The 16,883-nt window shown below is 35.4% G+C and overlaps 1 protein-coding gene across 1 annotated transcript; it reads left to right on the top strand.

The window, feature by feature from the left end:
* The first annotated feature begins 15,501 nt into the window (after window positions 1–15,501).
* On the top strand, window positions 15,502–16,387 carry LOC107617545 (histone H2B.8-like). Its single transcript, XM_016319323.3, has one exon. It carries the CDS (start codon window positions 15,556–15,558, stop codon window positions 16,168–16,170), a length of 615 nt encoding a protein of 204 aa, XP_016174809.1. The 5' UTR covers window positions 15,502–15,555; the 3' UTR covers window positions 16,171–16,387.
* Window positions 16,388–16,883: the final 496 nt, after the last annotated feature.

Raw genomic sequence — 16,883 nt, 5'->3', positions numbered from 1 at the left:
TCAGAATGGAGCATCTTAGGAATCTTCTATGATGGTCTGTCTGAACTATCCAAGATGTCATTGGATAGCTCTGCTGGAGGATCTCTTCATCTGAAAAAGACGCCTGCAGAAGCTCAGGAACTCATTGAAATAGTTGCAAATAACCAATTCATGTACACTTCTGAAAGGAATCCTGTGAATAATGGGATAGCTCAGAAGAAAGGAGTTCTTGAGTTTGATACTCTGAATGCCATATTGGCTCAGAATAAAATATTGACCCAACAAGTCAATATGATTTCTCAGAGTCTGTTTGAAATGCAAGCAGCAACAGGCAGTACTAAGGAAGCTTCCTCTGAAGAAGAAGCTTATGATCCTGAGAACCCAGCAATGGAAGAGGTGAATTACATGGGAGAATCCTATGGAAACACCTATAATCCTTTATAGAGAAATCATCCAAATCTCTCATGGAAGGATTAACAGAGATCTCAACAAGGTTTCAACAACAACAATGGTGGAAGAAACAGGTTTAGCAATGGCAAGCCTTTTCCATCATCTTCTCAGCAACAGACAGAGAATTCTAAGCAGAGCCCCTCTGACTTAGCAACCATTGTCTCTGATTTAATCAAAACCAATCAAAGTTTCATGACTGAAATAAGGTCCTCCATTAGAAATTTGGAGGCACAATTGGGTCAGCTGAGTAAGAAAATTACTGAACTCCCTCCTAGTACTCTCCCAAGCAACACAGAAGAGAATCTAAAGAGAGAGTGCAAGGCCATAAACATGTCTCACATGGCCGAACCTGGAGAGGAGGAAGAGGCAGTGATCTCCACTGAGGAAGAGCTTAATGGACGTCCACTGACCTCCATGGAGTTCCCTAATGAGGAACCATGGGAATCTGAGGCTCATACTGAGACCATAGAGATTCCATTAAATCTACTTCTGCCATTCATGAGCTCTGATGAATATTCTTCCTCTGAAGAGGATGAAGATGTTACTGAAGAGCAAGTTGCTAAGTACCTTGGAGCAATCATGAAGCTAAATGCCAAGTTATTTGGTAATGAGACTTGGGAGAATGAACCTCCATTGCTCTTTAAAGAACTGGATGACTTGACTAGGCAGAGATTACCTCAAAAGAGACAGGACCCTGGAAAGTTCTCAATCCCTTGTACCATAGGCACCATGACCTTTGAGAAGGCTCTGTGTGACCTAGGGTCAAGCATAAACCTTATGCCTCTCTCTGTAATGGAGAAGCTAGGGATCATTGAGGTACAAGCTGCAAGAATCTCACTAGAGATGACAGACAATTCAAAGAAACAGGCTTATGGACTTGTAGAGGATGTCTTGGTGAAGGTTGAAGATCATTACATCCCTGCTGATTTCATAGACTTAGAGACTGGGAAGTGTATGGATGAATCCATCATCCTTGGCAGACCCTTCCTAGCCACAGCAAAAGTTGTGATTGATGTTGACAGAGGAGAATTGATCATTCAAGTGAATGAAGACTCCCTTGTGTTTAAAGCTCAAGGACATCCCTCTGTAACCATGGAGAGGAAGCATGAAGAGCTTCTTTCAATACAGAGTCAAACAGAGCCCCCACAGTCAAACTCTAAGTTTGGTGTTGGGAGGCCACAACCAAACTCTAAGTTTGGTGTTGAACCCCCACATTCAAACTATAAGTTTGGTGTTGGGAAGTTCCAACATTGCTCTGAACATCTGTGAGGCTCCATGAGAGCCCACTGTCAAGCTATTGACATTAAAGAAGCGCTTGTTGGGAGGCAACCCAATTTTTACTTATCTATATTAAATTTATATTTTCTATTGTTATTTTATGTTTTCTGTAGGTTGATGATCATGTGAAGTCACAAAAATAATTGAAAAAGCAAAAACAAAGTGAAAAACAGAATGAAAAATGGAACACCCTGGAGGAAACAGTTACTGGCGTTTAAACGCAGTAAAGGTAGCAGAATGGGCGTTAAACGCCCAGTCTGGCACCATTCTGGGCGTTTAACGTCAGAAAAGGGCACCAGACTGGCGTTTAACGCCAGGAATGGGCAAGAAGCTGGCGTTAAACGCCAGAAATGGGCAGCAGCCTGGCGTTTAACGCCAGGATTGGCAGAAAGGGGCGTTTTGCACGCCACTTGGTGCAGGGATGAGATATCCTTGACACCTCAGGATCTGTGGACCCCACAGGATCCCCACCTACCCCACCACTCTCTTTCTTCTTCACCATTTCACCAATCACCTCAATACATCTTCCTCAAAAACCCCTCACCTATCAAATCCCACAATTCTCTTCACCACTCACATCCATCCTTCATAAAACCCCACCTACCTCACCATTCAAATTCAAACCACTTCCCCTCCCAAACCCACCCTCCATGGCCGAACCATACACACCCCTCTCACTCCTATATAAACCCATCTTCACTCCTTCATTTTCACACAACCTAAACACCACTTCTCCCCCTTGGCCGAAACACAAAGCTCACTCCATCTCCTCTATTTCTTCTTCTTCTACTCTCTTATTTCTTCTTTTGCTCGAGGACGAGCAACCTTCTAAGTTTGGTGTGGTAAAAGCTAAAGCTTTTTGTTTTTCCATAACCATTTATGGCACCAAAGGCCAGAGAAACCTCTAGAAAGAGGAAAGGGAAGGCAAAAGCTTTCACCTCCGAGTCATGGGAGATGTAGAGATTCCTCTCAAGGGTGCATCAAGACTACTTCTATGAAGTTGTGGCCAAGAAGAAAGTGATCCCCGAGGTCCCTTTCAAACTCAAAAAGAATGAGTATCCGGAGATCCGACATGAGATCCGAAGAAGAGGTTGGGAAGTTCTCACCAATCCCATTCAACAAGTCGGAATCTTAATGGTTCAAAAGTTCTATGCCAATGCATGGATCACCAAGAACCATGATCAAAGTGTGAACCCGGACCCTGAGAATTGGCTTACAATGGTTCGGGGGAATTATTTAGATTTTAGTCCGGAAAATGTAAGGTTGGCATTCAACTTGCCTATGATACAAGGAGATGCACACCCCTACACTAGAAGGGTCAACTTTGATCAAAGGTTGGACCAAGTCCTCATGGACATCTGTGAAGAGGGCGCTCAATGGAAGAGTGATTCAAGAGGGAAGTCGGTTCAACTAAGAAGGCATGACCTCAAGCCCGTGGCTAGGGGATGGTTGGAGTTCATCCAACGCTCAATCATTCCCACTAGCAACCGGTCCGAAGCTACTATAGACCGGGCTATCATGATACATAGCATCATGATTGGAGAGGAAGTGGAAGTTCATGAGGTTATATCCCAAGAACTCTACAAGGTGGCAGACAAGTCCTCTACTATGGCAAGTTAGCCTTCCCTCATCTCATTTGTCACCTTTGCAATTCGGTTGGAATTGACATAGAGGGAGACATTCTCATTGATGAGGACAAACCCATCACTAAGAAAAGGATGGAGAAAACAAGAGAACCTCATCAAGAGCATGAAGAAATTTCTCATCATGAAATCCCTAAGATACCTCAAGGGATGCATCTTCCTCCACAAAACTATTGGGAGCAAATCAACACCTCCCTAGGAGAATTAAGTTCCAACATGGGACAACTAAGGGTGGAGCACCAAGAGCATTCCACCCTCCTCCATGAAATTAGAGAAGATCAAAGAACCATGAGAGAGGAGCAACAAAGGCAAGGAAGAGACATTGAGGAGCTCAAGCACTCCATAAGATCTTCAAGAGGAAGAACAAGCTGCCATCACTAAGGTGGACCCATTCTTTAACTTCCTTGTTCTTTATTTTCCTGTTTTTCGAAAATTATGCTTTATGTTTATCTATGTTTGTGTCTTTATTACATGATCATTAGTGTCTTAGTGTCTATGCCTTAAAGCTATGAAAATGAATCCATCACCTTTCTTAAATGAAAAATGTTTTCAATTGAAAAAGAAAAAGAAGTGCATGAATTTCAAATTTTAAAATAGTTTAATTATTTTGATGTGGTGGCAATGCTATTGTTTTTCTGAATGAATGCTTGAATAGTGCATATTTTTGAATTTGATTGTTTATGAATGTTAAAATTGTTGGCTCTTGAAAGAATGAAAGGAAAAGGAGAAATGTTATCTGATGATCTGAAAAATCATAAAATTGATTCTTGAAGCAAGAAAAAGTAGTGAAAAGCTTGCAAAAAAAAAAAAGGAAAAGCAAGCAGAAAAAGCCAATACCCCTTTAAACCAAAAGGCAAGGGTGATAAAAAGGATCCAAGGCTTTGAGCATCAGTGGATAGGAGGGCCCACAGGAATAAAATCCTGGCCTAAGCGGCTAAACGAAGTTGTCCCTAACCATGTGCTTGTGGCGTGAAGGTATCAAGTGAAAACTTGAGACTGAGCGGTTAAAGTCGAGGTCCAAAGCAAATAGAAGAGTGTGCTTAAGAACCCTGGACACCTCTAATTGGGGACTCTAGCAAAGCTGAGTCACAATCTGAAAAGGTTCACCCAGTTATGTGTCTGTGGCATTTATGTATCCGGTGGTAATACTGGAAAATAAAGTGCTTAGGGCCACGGCCAAGACTCATAAAGTAGCTGTGTTCAAGAATCAACATACTTAACTAGGAGATTCAGTAACACTATCTGGATTCTGAGTTCCTATAGATGCCAATCATTCTGCACTTCAAGGGATAAAGTGAGATGCCAAAACTGTTCAGAAGCAAAAAGCTAAAAGCCCCGCTCATCTAATTAATACTGATCTTCATAGATGTTTTTGGAATTCATTGTATATTCTCTTCTTTTTTATCCTATTTGATTTTTAGTTGCTTGGGGACAAGAAACAATTTAAGTTTGGTGTTGTGATGAGCGGATAATTTATACGCTTTTTGGCATTGTTTTTAGTATGTTTTTAGTATATTTTAATTAGTTTTTATTATATTTTTATTAGTTTTTATTTAAAAATCACTCTTCTGGACTTTACTATGAGTTTGTGTGTTTTTCTGTGATTTCAGGTATTTTCTGGCTGAAATTGAGGGACCTGAACAAAAATCTGATTCAGAGGCTGAAAAAGGACTGCAGATGTTGTTGGATTCTGACCTCCCTGCACTCAAAGTGAATTTTCTGGAGCTACAGAAGCCCAATTGGCGCGATCTCAATTTCGTTGGAAACTAGACATCCTGGGGTTTCCAGCAATATATAATAGTCCATACTTTGCCCAAGATTTGATGGCCCAAACAGGCGTTCCAAGTCAGCTCAAGAATTCTGGCGTTTAACTCCAAAATTGGCACAAAAGCTGGAGTTAAACGCCCAAACTAGCGCAAAAGCTGGTGTTTAACTCCAAGAAAAGTCTCTATACAAAAGCTTCAATGCTCAGCCCAAGCACACACCAAGTGGGCCCGGAAGAAGATTTCTGCATTAATTACTGATTTTTGTAACCCTAGGCTACTAGTTCTCTATAAATAGGACCTTTTGCTATTGTATTACAGACACGAGATATACTTTTGATCTTTGAGAGTGTTATGCACGTTTGGAGGCTGGCCATTCGGCCATGCCTAGACCTTGTTCTTATGTATTTTCAACGGTGGAGTTTCTACACACCATAGATTAAGGTGTGGAGCTCTGCTGTTCTTCATAAATTAATACAGGTACTATTGTTTTTCTATTCAACTCAAGTCTATTTCTTCTCCAAGATATTCATTCGTTCTTCAACTTGATGAATGTGATGATCCATGACACTCATCATCATTCTCACCTATGACGCGTGACTGACAACCACTTCCGTTCTACATGCAACCAAGCTTGAATGTGTATCTCTTGGGTTTCTAATCTAAGATTGGAACCTTCGTGGTATACGCTAGAATTATTGGCAGCCATTCCTGAGATCCGGAACGTCTAAACCTTGTCTGTGGTATTCTGAGTAGGATCTGGGAAGGGATGACTGTGACGAGCTTCAAACTCGCGATTGTGGGGCGTGTGACAGACGCAAAAGGATCAATGGATCCTATTCCGACATGATCGAGAACCGACAGCTGATTAGCCGATGTTGTGACAGAGCATTAGGACCATTTTCACTGAGAGGACAGGATGTGGCCATTGACAACAGTGATGTCCAACATAAAGCTTGCCATGGAAAGGAGTATGAATGATTGGAAGAAGGCAATAGGAAAGTAGAGGTTCAAGGGGAACAAAGCATCTTCATACACTTATCTGAAATCCACCAATGAATTACATAAGTATCTCTATCTTTATTTTATGTTTATTTTCATCACTTTAAACTCCATAACCATTTGAATCCGCCTGACTGAGATTTACAAGATGACCATAGCTTGCTTCAAGCCGACAGTCTCCGTGGGATCGACCCTTACTCACGTAAGGTTTATTACTTGGACGACCCAGTGCACTTGCTGGTTAGTTGTGCGGAATTGTGACAAAGTGTGATTCACGTTTAAGAGCTCCAAGTCTTTGGTGCCATTGTTGATGATCACAATTTTGTGTACCAGGCAACTAAGGATAGGAGCACCAAAATCACTAGGGATGAAGCAACAAAGACAAGGAAGAGACATAAAGGAGCTCAAGAGCACCATTGGTTCTTCAAGAAGAGGAAGACGCCACCCTCACTAAGGTGGACCCGTTCCTTAATCTCCTTGTTCTTATTTTTTTTGTTTTTTGGGTTTTGAGCCTTATGTTTTATTTATGTTTGTGTCTTTACTATATGATCATTAGTGTTTAAGTGTCTATGTCTTAAAGCTATGAATGTCCTATGACTCCATCACCTCTCTTAAATGAAAACTATTCTAAAAACAAAAGAACAAAAAGTACATGGTTTCGAATTCATCCTTGAAACTAGTTTAATTATTTTGATGTGGTGACAATACTTTTTGTTTTCTGAATGAATGCTTGAACAATGCATATGTCTTTTGATATTGTGGTTTATGAATGTTAAATATGTTGGCTCTTGAAAGAATGATGAAAAAGGAGAAATGTTATTTGATAATCTGAAAAATCATAAAATTTATTCTTGAAGCAAGAAAAAGCAGTGAATATAAAAGCTTGCAAAAAAAAAAAGAAAAAAGAAAAATGGCGAAAAAAAAGAAGAAAGAAAAAGAAAAAGCAAGCAGAAAAAGCCAAAAGCTCTTTAAACCAAAAGGCAAGAGCAAAAAGCCAATAGCCCTTAAAACCAAAAGGCAAGGGTAATAAAAAGGATCCAAGGCTTTGAGCATCAGTGGATAGGAGGGCCTAAAGGAATAAAATCCTGGCCTAAGCGGCTAAACCAAGTTGTCCCTAACCATGTGCTTGTGGCGTGAAGGTGTCAAGTGAAAACTTGAGACTGAGCGGTTAAAGTCAAGGTCCAAAGCAAAAAAAGAGTGTGCTTAAGAACCCTGGACACCTCTAATTGGGGACTTTAGCAAAGCTGAGTCACAATCTGAAAAGGTTCACCCAGTTATGTGTCTGTGGCATTTATGTATCCGGTGGTAATACTGGAAAACAAAGTGCTTAGGGCCACGGACAAGACTCATAAAGTAGCTGTGTTCAAGAATCAACATACTGAACTAGGAGAATCAATAACACTATCTAAATTCTAAGTTCTTATAGATGCCAATCATTCTGAACTTCAATGGATAAAGTGAGATGCCAAAACTATTCAAGAGGCAAAAAGCTACAAGTCCCGCCCATCTGATTGGAGCTAAGTTTCATTGATATTTTGGAATTTATAGTATTTTCTCTTCTTTTTATCCTATTTGATTTTCAGTTTCTTGGGGACAAGCAATAAGTTAAGTTTGGTGTTGTGATGAGCGGATAATTTATACGCTTTTTGGCATTGTTTTTACATAGTTTTTAGTATGATTTAGTTAGTTTGTAGTATATTTTTATTAGTTTTTAAATAAAATTCACATTTTTGGACTTTACTATGAGTTTGTGTGTTTTTCTGTGATTTCAGGTATTTTCTGGCTGAAATTGAGGGACTTGAGCAAAAATCAGATTCAGAGGTTGAAGAAGGACTGCAGATGTTGTTGGATTCTGACCCCCCTGCACTCAAAGTAAATTTTCTGGAGCTACAGAACTCCAAATGGCGCGCTCTTAATTGCGTTGGAAAGTAGACATCCAGGGCTTTCCATAAATATATAATAGTCCATACTTTGTCCAAGTTTAGACGATGCAAATTGGAGTTCAACGCCAGCTCTCTGCCCTATTCTAGAGTTAAACGCCAGAAACAGGTTGCAAAGCAGAGTTAAATGCCAGAAACAGGTTACAAACTGGTGTTTAACTCCAAGGAAGAGCTCTACATGTGAAAGCTTCAATGCTCAGCCCAAGCACACACCAAGTGGGCCCCGGAAGTGAATTTCTGCATCATTTACTCATTTCTGTAAAACCTTGTAACTAGTCTGATATAAATAGGACCTTTTACTATTGTATTAGAAATCTTTGATCAGTTTTATGCTATCTTAGACCTTTATGGGGGCTGGCCATTCGGCGATGCCTGGACCATTATCACTTATGTATTTTCAACGGTAGAGTTTCTACACACCATAGATTAAGGAGTGAAGCTCTGCTGTTCCTCATGAATTAATGCAAAGTACTATTATTTTTCTATTCAACTCAAGCCTATTTCTTATCTAAGATATACACTTGTTCTTCAACCTGAGGAAGGTGATGATCTGTGACACTCATCATCATTCCCACCCATGAACGCGTGCCTGACAACCACCTCCGTTCTACTTGCAATCGCTTAAGTGCATATCTCTTAGCCTTCTGGTTCATGACGCATGGTTGCCTCGCCTGACAACCGAGCCTTCCATTCCATGAGATCAGAGTCTTCGTGGTATAGGCTAGAATTATTGGCGGCCATTCTTGAGATCCGAAAAGTCTAAACTTTGTCAGTGGTATTCCGAGTAGGATCTAGGAAGGGATGGCTGTGACGAGCTTCAAATTCGCGAGTGCTGGGCGTAGTGACAGACGCAAAAGGATGACTGAATCCTATTCCAGTATGATCGAGAACCGACAGATGAATAGTCGTGCGGTGACAGCGCATTTTGGACCATTTTCACTGAGAGGACGGGATGTAGCCATTGACAACGGTAATGCCCTGCATAAGCTTGCCATGGAAGGGAGTAGGAATGATTGGATGAAGACAGCAGGAAAGCAGAAGTTCAGAAGGAACGAAGGCATCTCTATACGCTTATCTGAAATTCTCACCAATGAATTACATAAGTATCTCTATCCCAGTTTATATTTTAATTATGTTTTAATTTTCAATTCTCCATAACCATTTGAATCCGCCTGACTGAGATTTACAAGGTGACCATAGCTTGCTTCAAGCCGACAATCTCTATGGGATCGACCCTTACTCACATAAGGTTTATTACTTGGACGACCCAGTGCACTTGCTGGTTAGTTGTGCGAAGTTGTGACAGAGAATTGAGATTACGATTGTGCATACCAAGTTGTTGGCGTCATTGAGATCACAATTTCGTGCACCAGTTGTTAAATTGAAGTTGTTTTAACTTTGTTTGTGTCTGATACTGCTGTTGTTTTTTAATCTTGGTTCTGCATTTTGTATGAGTACTTGACAGGAGTTTCATTTTTCTGTAATAGGTGCCCCTGCCATGACTTCTAGTTTACAGAATTTTTGAAAAAAAAAACTCAAGTTAGTGGAGTTCTTAGAATTCATCATCAATTTGTTCTAAAAAATTGAAAAAGGCATTAGAATTTAGATGTATAACTTTTGAAATTAAAGTAGCCATCATTTGCAACTTCTAACGTATTTCCAATTAGAGTAATAACTTCGCGAAAGAACAACACTAATAATTATTATATTCTCAATACTATTGCACATTGATTCTGGTATTTTTTTTTCCTTTGATTTCTTCATTTTTAATGTAAATTATAAAATGATTAATTTTTGTAATTTGCTGAATTAACTAGTGCATATAGAATCGATTATTATTTTTTGTTTGTTTGTTCTGTTGGACACTTTGATTGAGTTAAATAGTTCATAGAGAATAATATAAATTTTATTCTTTACTCTTTTTAGAGAAAGATTGCTTCAGAGGAGTTCGAGGAATATTGGTGGACATTCTAGGACTTGAAGATTGCCATTTGTTGAGCTATGACTCCGTAAGTTTTTTTATCTTGCTTATACTTGTATGCTTTCATATGTATATTATGTACCTTTGTGCAGATTTTTTTCCATTTTTAATGTCTTTTGGTATTTAGTTTACTTTTGGAAAATCAATATAATTCTTTCTTAATTTTAATAATAATATTGTTGTGTGCCAGTTGATGAATTTATATACTTAATATGTGTGAACATTTTTATTTACATTCTTGGTAAAATAGTAGTAACAATATATGAATAATTAGGTTTTTCCAAGAGTTAGAAAAGATTAGATGAGTTTTCTGAGAGATAAAGATGAGTTTGGTAACAGTGTTAATGACTTCTTAGACTTTGCTTACTCTATCAGAAACCCGCAAGGAGAGAAAATCTTATGCCTTTATGAAAAGTGTTGTAATTTCTTGTGGAACCAAAGGCAAAGAATTTATATCCATTTTATTGCCTTTGGATTTATTATGAGATGGATTCATCATGGGAAAAGGCATAGTCAGAATGGATGTTGATAGCGATAGCGATAGTGATAGTGATAGTGGGAGTGAGAGTGAGACTAACTCATATGATGACATGGATGCCTTGTTTAATGATAGATTTAGGGATGTGGCACAAGCGGAAGGAATAAAAGAAGGTATGAATGAAAATGCAAATAAATTTTATAACTTAGTTGAAGAGGCTAGAAAAGAACTATATCTCGGTTGCAAGGGGTTTTCTATGTTGTCTTTCACCATCAAATTATACTTGTTAAAGTGTCAACATGGGTGTAGTAATGCCTCTTTTTATTTACACTAATTGAAAAGTTGTGCTTAAGAAAATAAAAAAACCCATATGGAAGTATATTTATAAGCTTAATTTATCTTTATGTTTATGTCATATATTTATAATCTTTTTATTTATATGATAGGATGAAATCAATGTGTTTGTAGTCAAAGTTTATTCTTCTTAAATTCTTAAAGCTGTGGGTGATGACTGGTATTCAAGGAGCATGGAAGTATTACAAGACAAGAATCAAGAAGAAACACTTTGAACCATATTTTGAAAATATTGAGGAAATGTTGGTGAATCATCCTTTAGAAATTCTAGAAGTACAATTAAGGAAACTAATTGCATATTAGAGTATTCCAACTGTCAAAGTGAGTTAGAGAATTTCAATTATTATTATTTGATATGACTAAGTATAACTCTTTTAATTTTTTTATTTTATTTCAACATTGTTTGTGTTAAACATAGGTTATGTGTGTTGTAAATTTTGAAAATCGCAAGAAGCAACAATTGAGGCATAAAATGGGGCCAATCAATTTTGCAAGAGTGCGTGTTGATTTGGTAAGGTCACGTTTATGTTAAAATTATTTACTTGTGATTTTTACCTAATTTTATTATATGTTATAACTTTATAATTGCCATATTGTTTTATAGCGTGAGAAAAAAGAGAACAAAGAAGAACCAAATCAAGCAAAAATATTTGTTGCAACTCGGAATGGACTAAAAGGAAAAACACTTGATGTAGAAACACTAGCTGTGATTATAAGTTAGTCTATAATTTTTTTTCTTTTGGTTGCTATTTTGTGCTTATGACTATAACTCTAATTATCTTAGAAACACAAGCATGATTATTTTTTCCTTGTGAACACTTGGGAGCTTTAACTTAGTCTTTTGAACATACATATATACAAGTGGTTATGTTATTCTTCGCTTTGTTTTGCTAGTTAAATTGTAGCAAAAGATATAATTAGAAGTTTTTGCTTTTAATTTACTTCTTTTGGTGGCTTATCCGTGATGTATTTGTAGTTTCTCAGGTTTATGCTGCTTTTTATACTAATGAATGATGATCATGAATTTATTAATTGTTTTGTATAATTAGAAGTATTATACATTAAATACGTAGCTTGAAAGATGCTGACTTTTTTGCTAGCATAGTATGCTAATAGTATATACGAAGTGAAGACTGATGATTAATGAGAAATTTATGTAGGAGATAGATGGAAAATAGTGGGGACTAATAATTTATGACTGTAATATGAAGAGTTATCAATAGGTTATTGGATTCATTTGTTTGAATTTTTTATCACTAAAAATAGGCATATCATATATTTCTGTGCGTAGGATAAACTTGATAATCTCCAAAAAGCTAGAGAAACTCTTACTAATGCATTTCAAAAAGTGTTTAGTAAAGAGAATCCAAGAAGAGTTTGATATTTTAGAATAACTTACAAAAATTTCTCTTAAGAAGAATAAAGAAATAGATGAAATCAAGAAACAAAGTAAAGAGAAGGTAACAACCTTAAAAACTGAACTAGACGACCATAAGCAAAAGCTACAAGGATTGGAGAATATTGTGAAACTTATGTTGCAACAAACTTCTCCTGGTATGAATATTGATGAAGCGCTTTCTCTCTTGCAATCTAAGGAATCGTTTGCAAATAGTGCGTTAGATCCAAATTTGATTCCTCGACATTCTCCTCCATCGACTCATATACCAAATGATGATTCGGTATAGGTGTGTTAAATTATTGTAACACTTGAGTATACATGTTATTGCTGAGATTCTTGTTGACTATATGTTTTTTTTGTCCATTTAGATTTGACTTCAACTTGCTTATGGTTAGATGAAGTTTTATGAGATAAAGGCAATCCTTAGCACAATGGTGAAGCACAAAGTCTTTGGTTTCAAATGAAAAAACTAGTTTCTTTTTTGTTCAAGTTCATAATGAGAAAAATATGTATTTTGTTTACTTATGTTTATTGTTTATTTCACTTGGTAACTTAGCAAGCATGTTAATTGGGACTTGAAACACCTTTCTATATACATGCAATATATATTATTAGCTTATTCTTCGCATATTGATTTATTGAATTTAAATTTTTAAATATTGTTAGTGTACATTATATATCCTTTAAATGTCATATAAATATAAGAAATGTAAAAAAAAATATTGCTTTAGATATAAAACAAGAGAACCTAAAAAAAAATCAATAAGGTGTTGCTTTTGCTATTAGAAAAAGACAATCACAAATAAACTTAGACAAGTGTTGCTTTATGTATATAAAAAAATAACCAGAAAAAACTTATACAAGTGTTGCTTTAGGTATATAAAAAGGCAACTTAAAAAGCCTGGACAAGTGTTACTTTAGATATATGAAAAGACAACTTAAAATATCCTGGACAAATGTTGGTTTATGTATTAGAAAATACAACTCGTAAAAAGGGTTGCCATAAAGTCTTTATTAAAACGTTGTGTTTGGGTCTTCTAAGGGAACCTTTATATGAAGTTACTTTTTTTAGTAGAAAAGGCAACATGTTTTAAGGGTTGCCATTCAAAGGGTTTTTCAAAATGTTACCTTAGACCAAAGGTAACGGCAGTATAGCCACCCCCGAAAAAGTGTTATATTTTGTCGGAAAGTGTTGCCTTTGATCAAAAGCGAGACTTTTCCTTATTATATGCAACATTTTTGAAGGGTTATCTCAGCTCAAATTTGTTGTAGCCTATGGATATTACTTATGCAGAATTCCCAACTAACTACAGTTAGAAACAAAAACTAAGCAAACAAATGTCTAACACAATGTCACAATGTAATTGGTAGAATATATGTTGTTTAGGGCCTTAATTTTATGAAGATTTTAGAACTGTTAATGTAATTTTTATTCTTTATTTCAAGACGTGTGGACAACGAGTATATTAATACAATACAGAAGGCAAGTCATTGCAGATTAGGAGGATACATGCATAGATTATTACATCTCTATATTCATCTAATTTGATGTCAATGTCAGGAGTTGCTTGGGAAGAGAGTTCAAAGTTGTTGTGTAAAGATATTTTTGTTTGTTTTTGTTAAGTATATATTATCTTTCTTCAATCATGTTTCCTATCATGATTGTTAGATTTTTTTCTTTTCATTATTTATAGTTGCAATTAATAGATAAGGAGACATAAAACTTGGCTTTGATTGATATTAAGAATATTCTTAGAAGTAATGGTTGAAGTTTAAATAATTATTCACCAATTTCCTATCTCATCAATGGATAACTATGATCTAAGACAAAACAATTTTTATAAACTTTCCTTTTAGAAGTAAAATAATAGTGTTTGGTAGTTATTTTTCTTAAAATTTACCTATTATTCTTAAGGGAAGTAGGCAATATATTGTTAATGATAGGATTAACTCATTCAACTTATGGAATTATCGTGAAGTTCTTAAGTTGATAAAAAATATAAGGCTTAAATCTACTAACTCTAATTTAGAAAATATCAAGATTAATCATCTTGCTAAAAATATACTTAGTATTGGAGATCGGATAGAACTACTAGTATAGGTAATGATGATGATGACTTTATTATAATTCTAGATGAACTTACTAATAAAGGATTATAATTATTATATTAGTGTTATTATCGAAAATATTTTTCTTAGTACTTGAATTAAATCGGGCATGACTATTAGTTACAAGAAAATGAAAGGATATTCTAGCTCTAATTTTGAATCTAGTTAATGAAATAAATCAACACATGATTTCTTTTAATCTATTAATACACTTGAGTTCTAATTTAGTTTGTGGGCCTGAACATCAAAATGAGATAAGGCAAAACTTGTATTTTGAATACTATCAAAAGGTTTTACGATTCCTGATCATGAGATTTCTTTGAATATTGGATCTTTAATTATGCTTAGATCATTTAAATGGATTGTGTAATGGTACAAAGTTAGTTATTTTGCAAACTCAAGAACACGTCCTTGAAGCCAAAGTAATTGGTGCAAAAATGTTGTGAACAAAGTACTTATTCGAAACCAAAGTGATTGATGGGAAGGTTTAAATTAATATAAGCATATATGACATCAAATGTTAGATTTTCATAACATGAAAGGTTTAAATTAATTGTATAGAACTATTTGTGAATGTTATAACTTTTATCTCATATTGTGTTTCAAATTAAATGTAATATTTTTAAAATTTATTTTAAATATTGCATTGGAATTGAAATAAAGTTGAGGTTATTATTATAGATATTAATACAAATATTGATTATAAAAAAAAATATTTTCAAATAATATCCTCCAAGAATAAATGAGAAGTCAGTAGCATGTTGTAAGATAATTTAAAAAAACATATTTAGTAAATATTTATTATAATTATAAGTCTAAATAATTTGTTAAGAATTATATTTAAACATTTATACTTTCTATTTATATAACTAATTATATTTAATCATTTTTTAAGTGTTATAACTAATTATATTTAATTATTTATTCTAATTAACAACAATGTATTACCGACAAAAATTACTTTTCAAATATTTGTTATAAATATAATGTAAAATAGTCTCGTGAATCGCACAGACGGTGATCCAATGAAAAAAAATGACAAAGATGAAAATTCAAAGTTCAAGTTTAGTGGAAAAGAAAAAAAGAAGAAAGAAACTCTATAAACCCGGTACAGGAAGCACTAGGTGTTGAAAATTATAACGCATAATCTCAACCATAAATAAACCAAATCAACAATCAATGAAATCAAATGCTCTACGTCACTGTTCATTTCTAATCCGAACTAACCCCCAAAATTATATATGTAGATCCACCTTCTCTCTTTTTCCATCACCACACACTTCATTTTTTCATTCACGTCTTTTTGCAGAACGTCAAACCGAATCCCGATTTCAATTTTCTCTTTTCCAAATTTTAATGGCTCCTCCAACAAAGGCAGAAAAGAAGCCTGCAGAAAAGAAACCTGCGTCAGAAAAATCACCATCTGCGACCATAGCGGTAGAGAAGAAACCGAAGGTAGAAAAGAAGATAACAAAAGAAGGAGGGAGCGACAAGAAGAAGAAGAGGGTGAAGAAAAGCGTTGAAACCTACAAGATCTACATATTTAAGGTTCTGAAGCAGGTTCACCCTGACATTGGGATCTCGAGCAAAGCCATGGGGATCATGAACAGTTTTATCAATGACATCTTTGAGAAGCTCGCTCAAGAAGCTTCTAGATTGGCTAGGTATAACAAGAAACCAACAATCACTTCTAGGGAGATCCAGACCGCTGTACGGCTTGTCCTCCCCGGTGAGCTTGCCAAGCATGCCGTCTCTGAAGGCACAAAAGCTGTTACAAAATTCACCAGTTCTTGAATTCGGTTTTACTACTACTCTCTCTTTGGTTAGATTTTTCTTTGATCCCTAATTTGTTCATCATTCAATTAGGATTTTATTTGGTTGTGATTAAAAATAGATTTTTACTTTTAAAATAAAATTATGTTGAGATTGTAGATGTAATGCTAAAGATTTTGTTGTTAATAGAAAAGTTAATCGTTGGAATAATTAAATAAACTTGGTTTATTTATCAAAATTGATTTTTCTTATTTCCTTGTTGCTGTTATGTGTTCCCCACAAATTTGAATTTTTCATATAGTTGTCTTTATATTTTTTTATGGTACATTGAAAATGAGTTTTGTGTGTGGAGTTAATTATTCTTGACCGTGATTACTAGGTAGAAATTTGTGATCGATTAACAAAGTAAAAGTCTTGATTCATTTTGTTTTTTAACAGTTAAGACCTTTTTCGAAAGTAAACAAGGAATGTTATATTAAAAATTGAGCTTTTACAATGCCTATGTTAAAATAGGTTATAAGTTATGACTTTTCTATGTGATTTTGCAATTGTGTAATTGAGGTAATAAGCAAACACTTCATCTCACTGTCATTGTGCGACTGTTTCCTTTTCCAAATCCTCTTCACTATACAACGACTAAATGATAACACAAAAACTGGCAACACCAAATATATCTAGAAGTTGATTCAAAACTTTTGAGCTTATAATATGATCACGTATTTCTGTGGACTACC

This window comes from Arachis ipaensis, chromosome B1 (assembly GCF_059453495.1).
Source record: "Arachis ipaensis isolate K30076 ecotype BB chromosome B1, ASM5945349v1, whole genome shotgun sequence".
NCBI lineage: Eukaryota > Viridiplantae > Streptophyta > Magnoliopsida > Fabales > Fabaceae > Arachis > Arachis ipaensis.
The sequence above is the reverse complement of the archived record's forward strand: the minus strand, read 5'-3'. Positions and strand labels throughout refer to the sequence as shown.

Coding starts and splice junctions, on each gene's coding strand:
- LOC107617545 (XM_016319323.3), top strand. CDS start 15,556: ATGAAATCAAATGCTCTACGTCACTGTTCATTTCTAATCCGAACTAAC.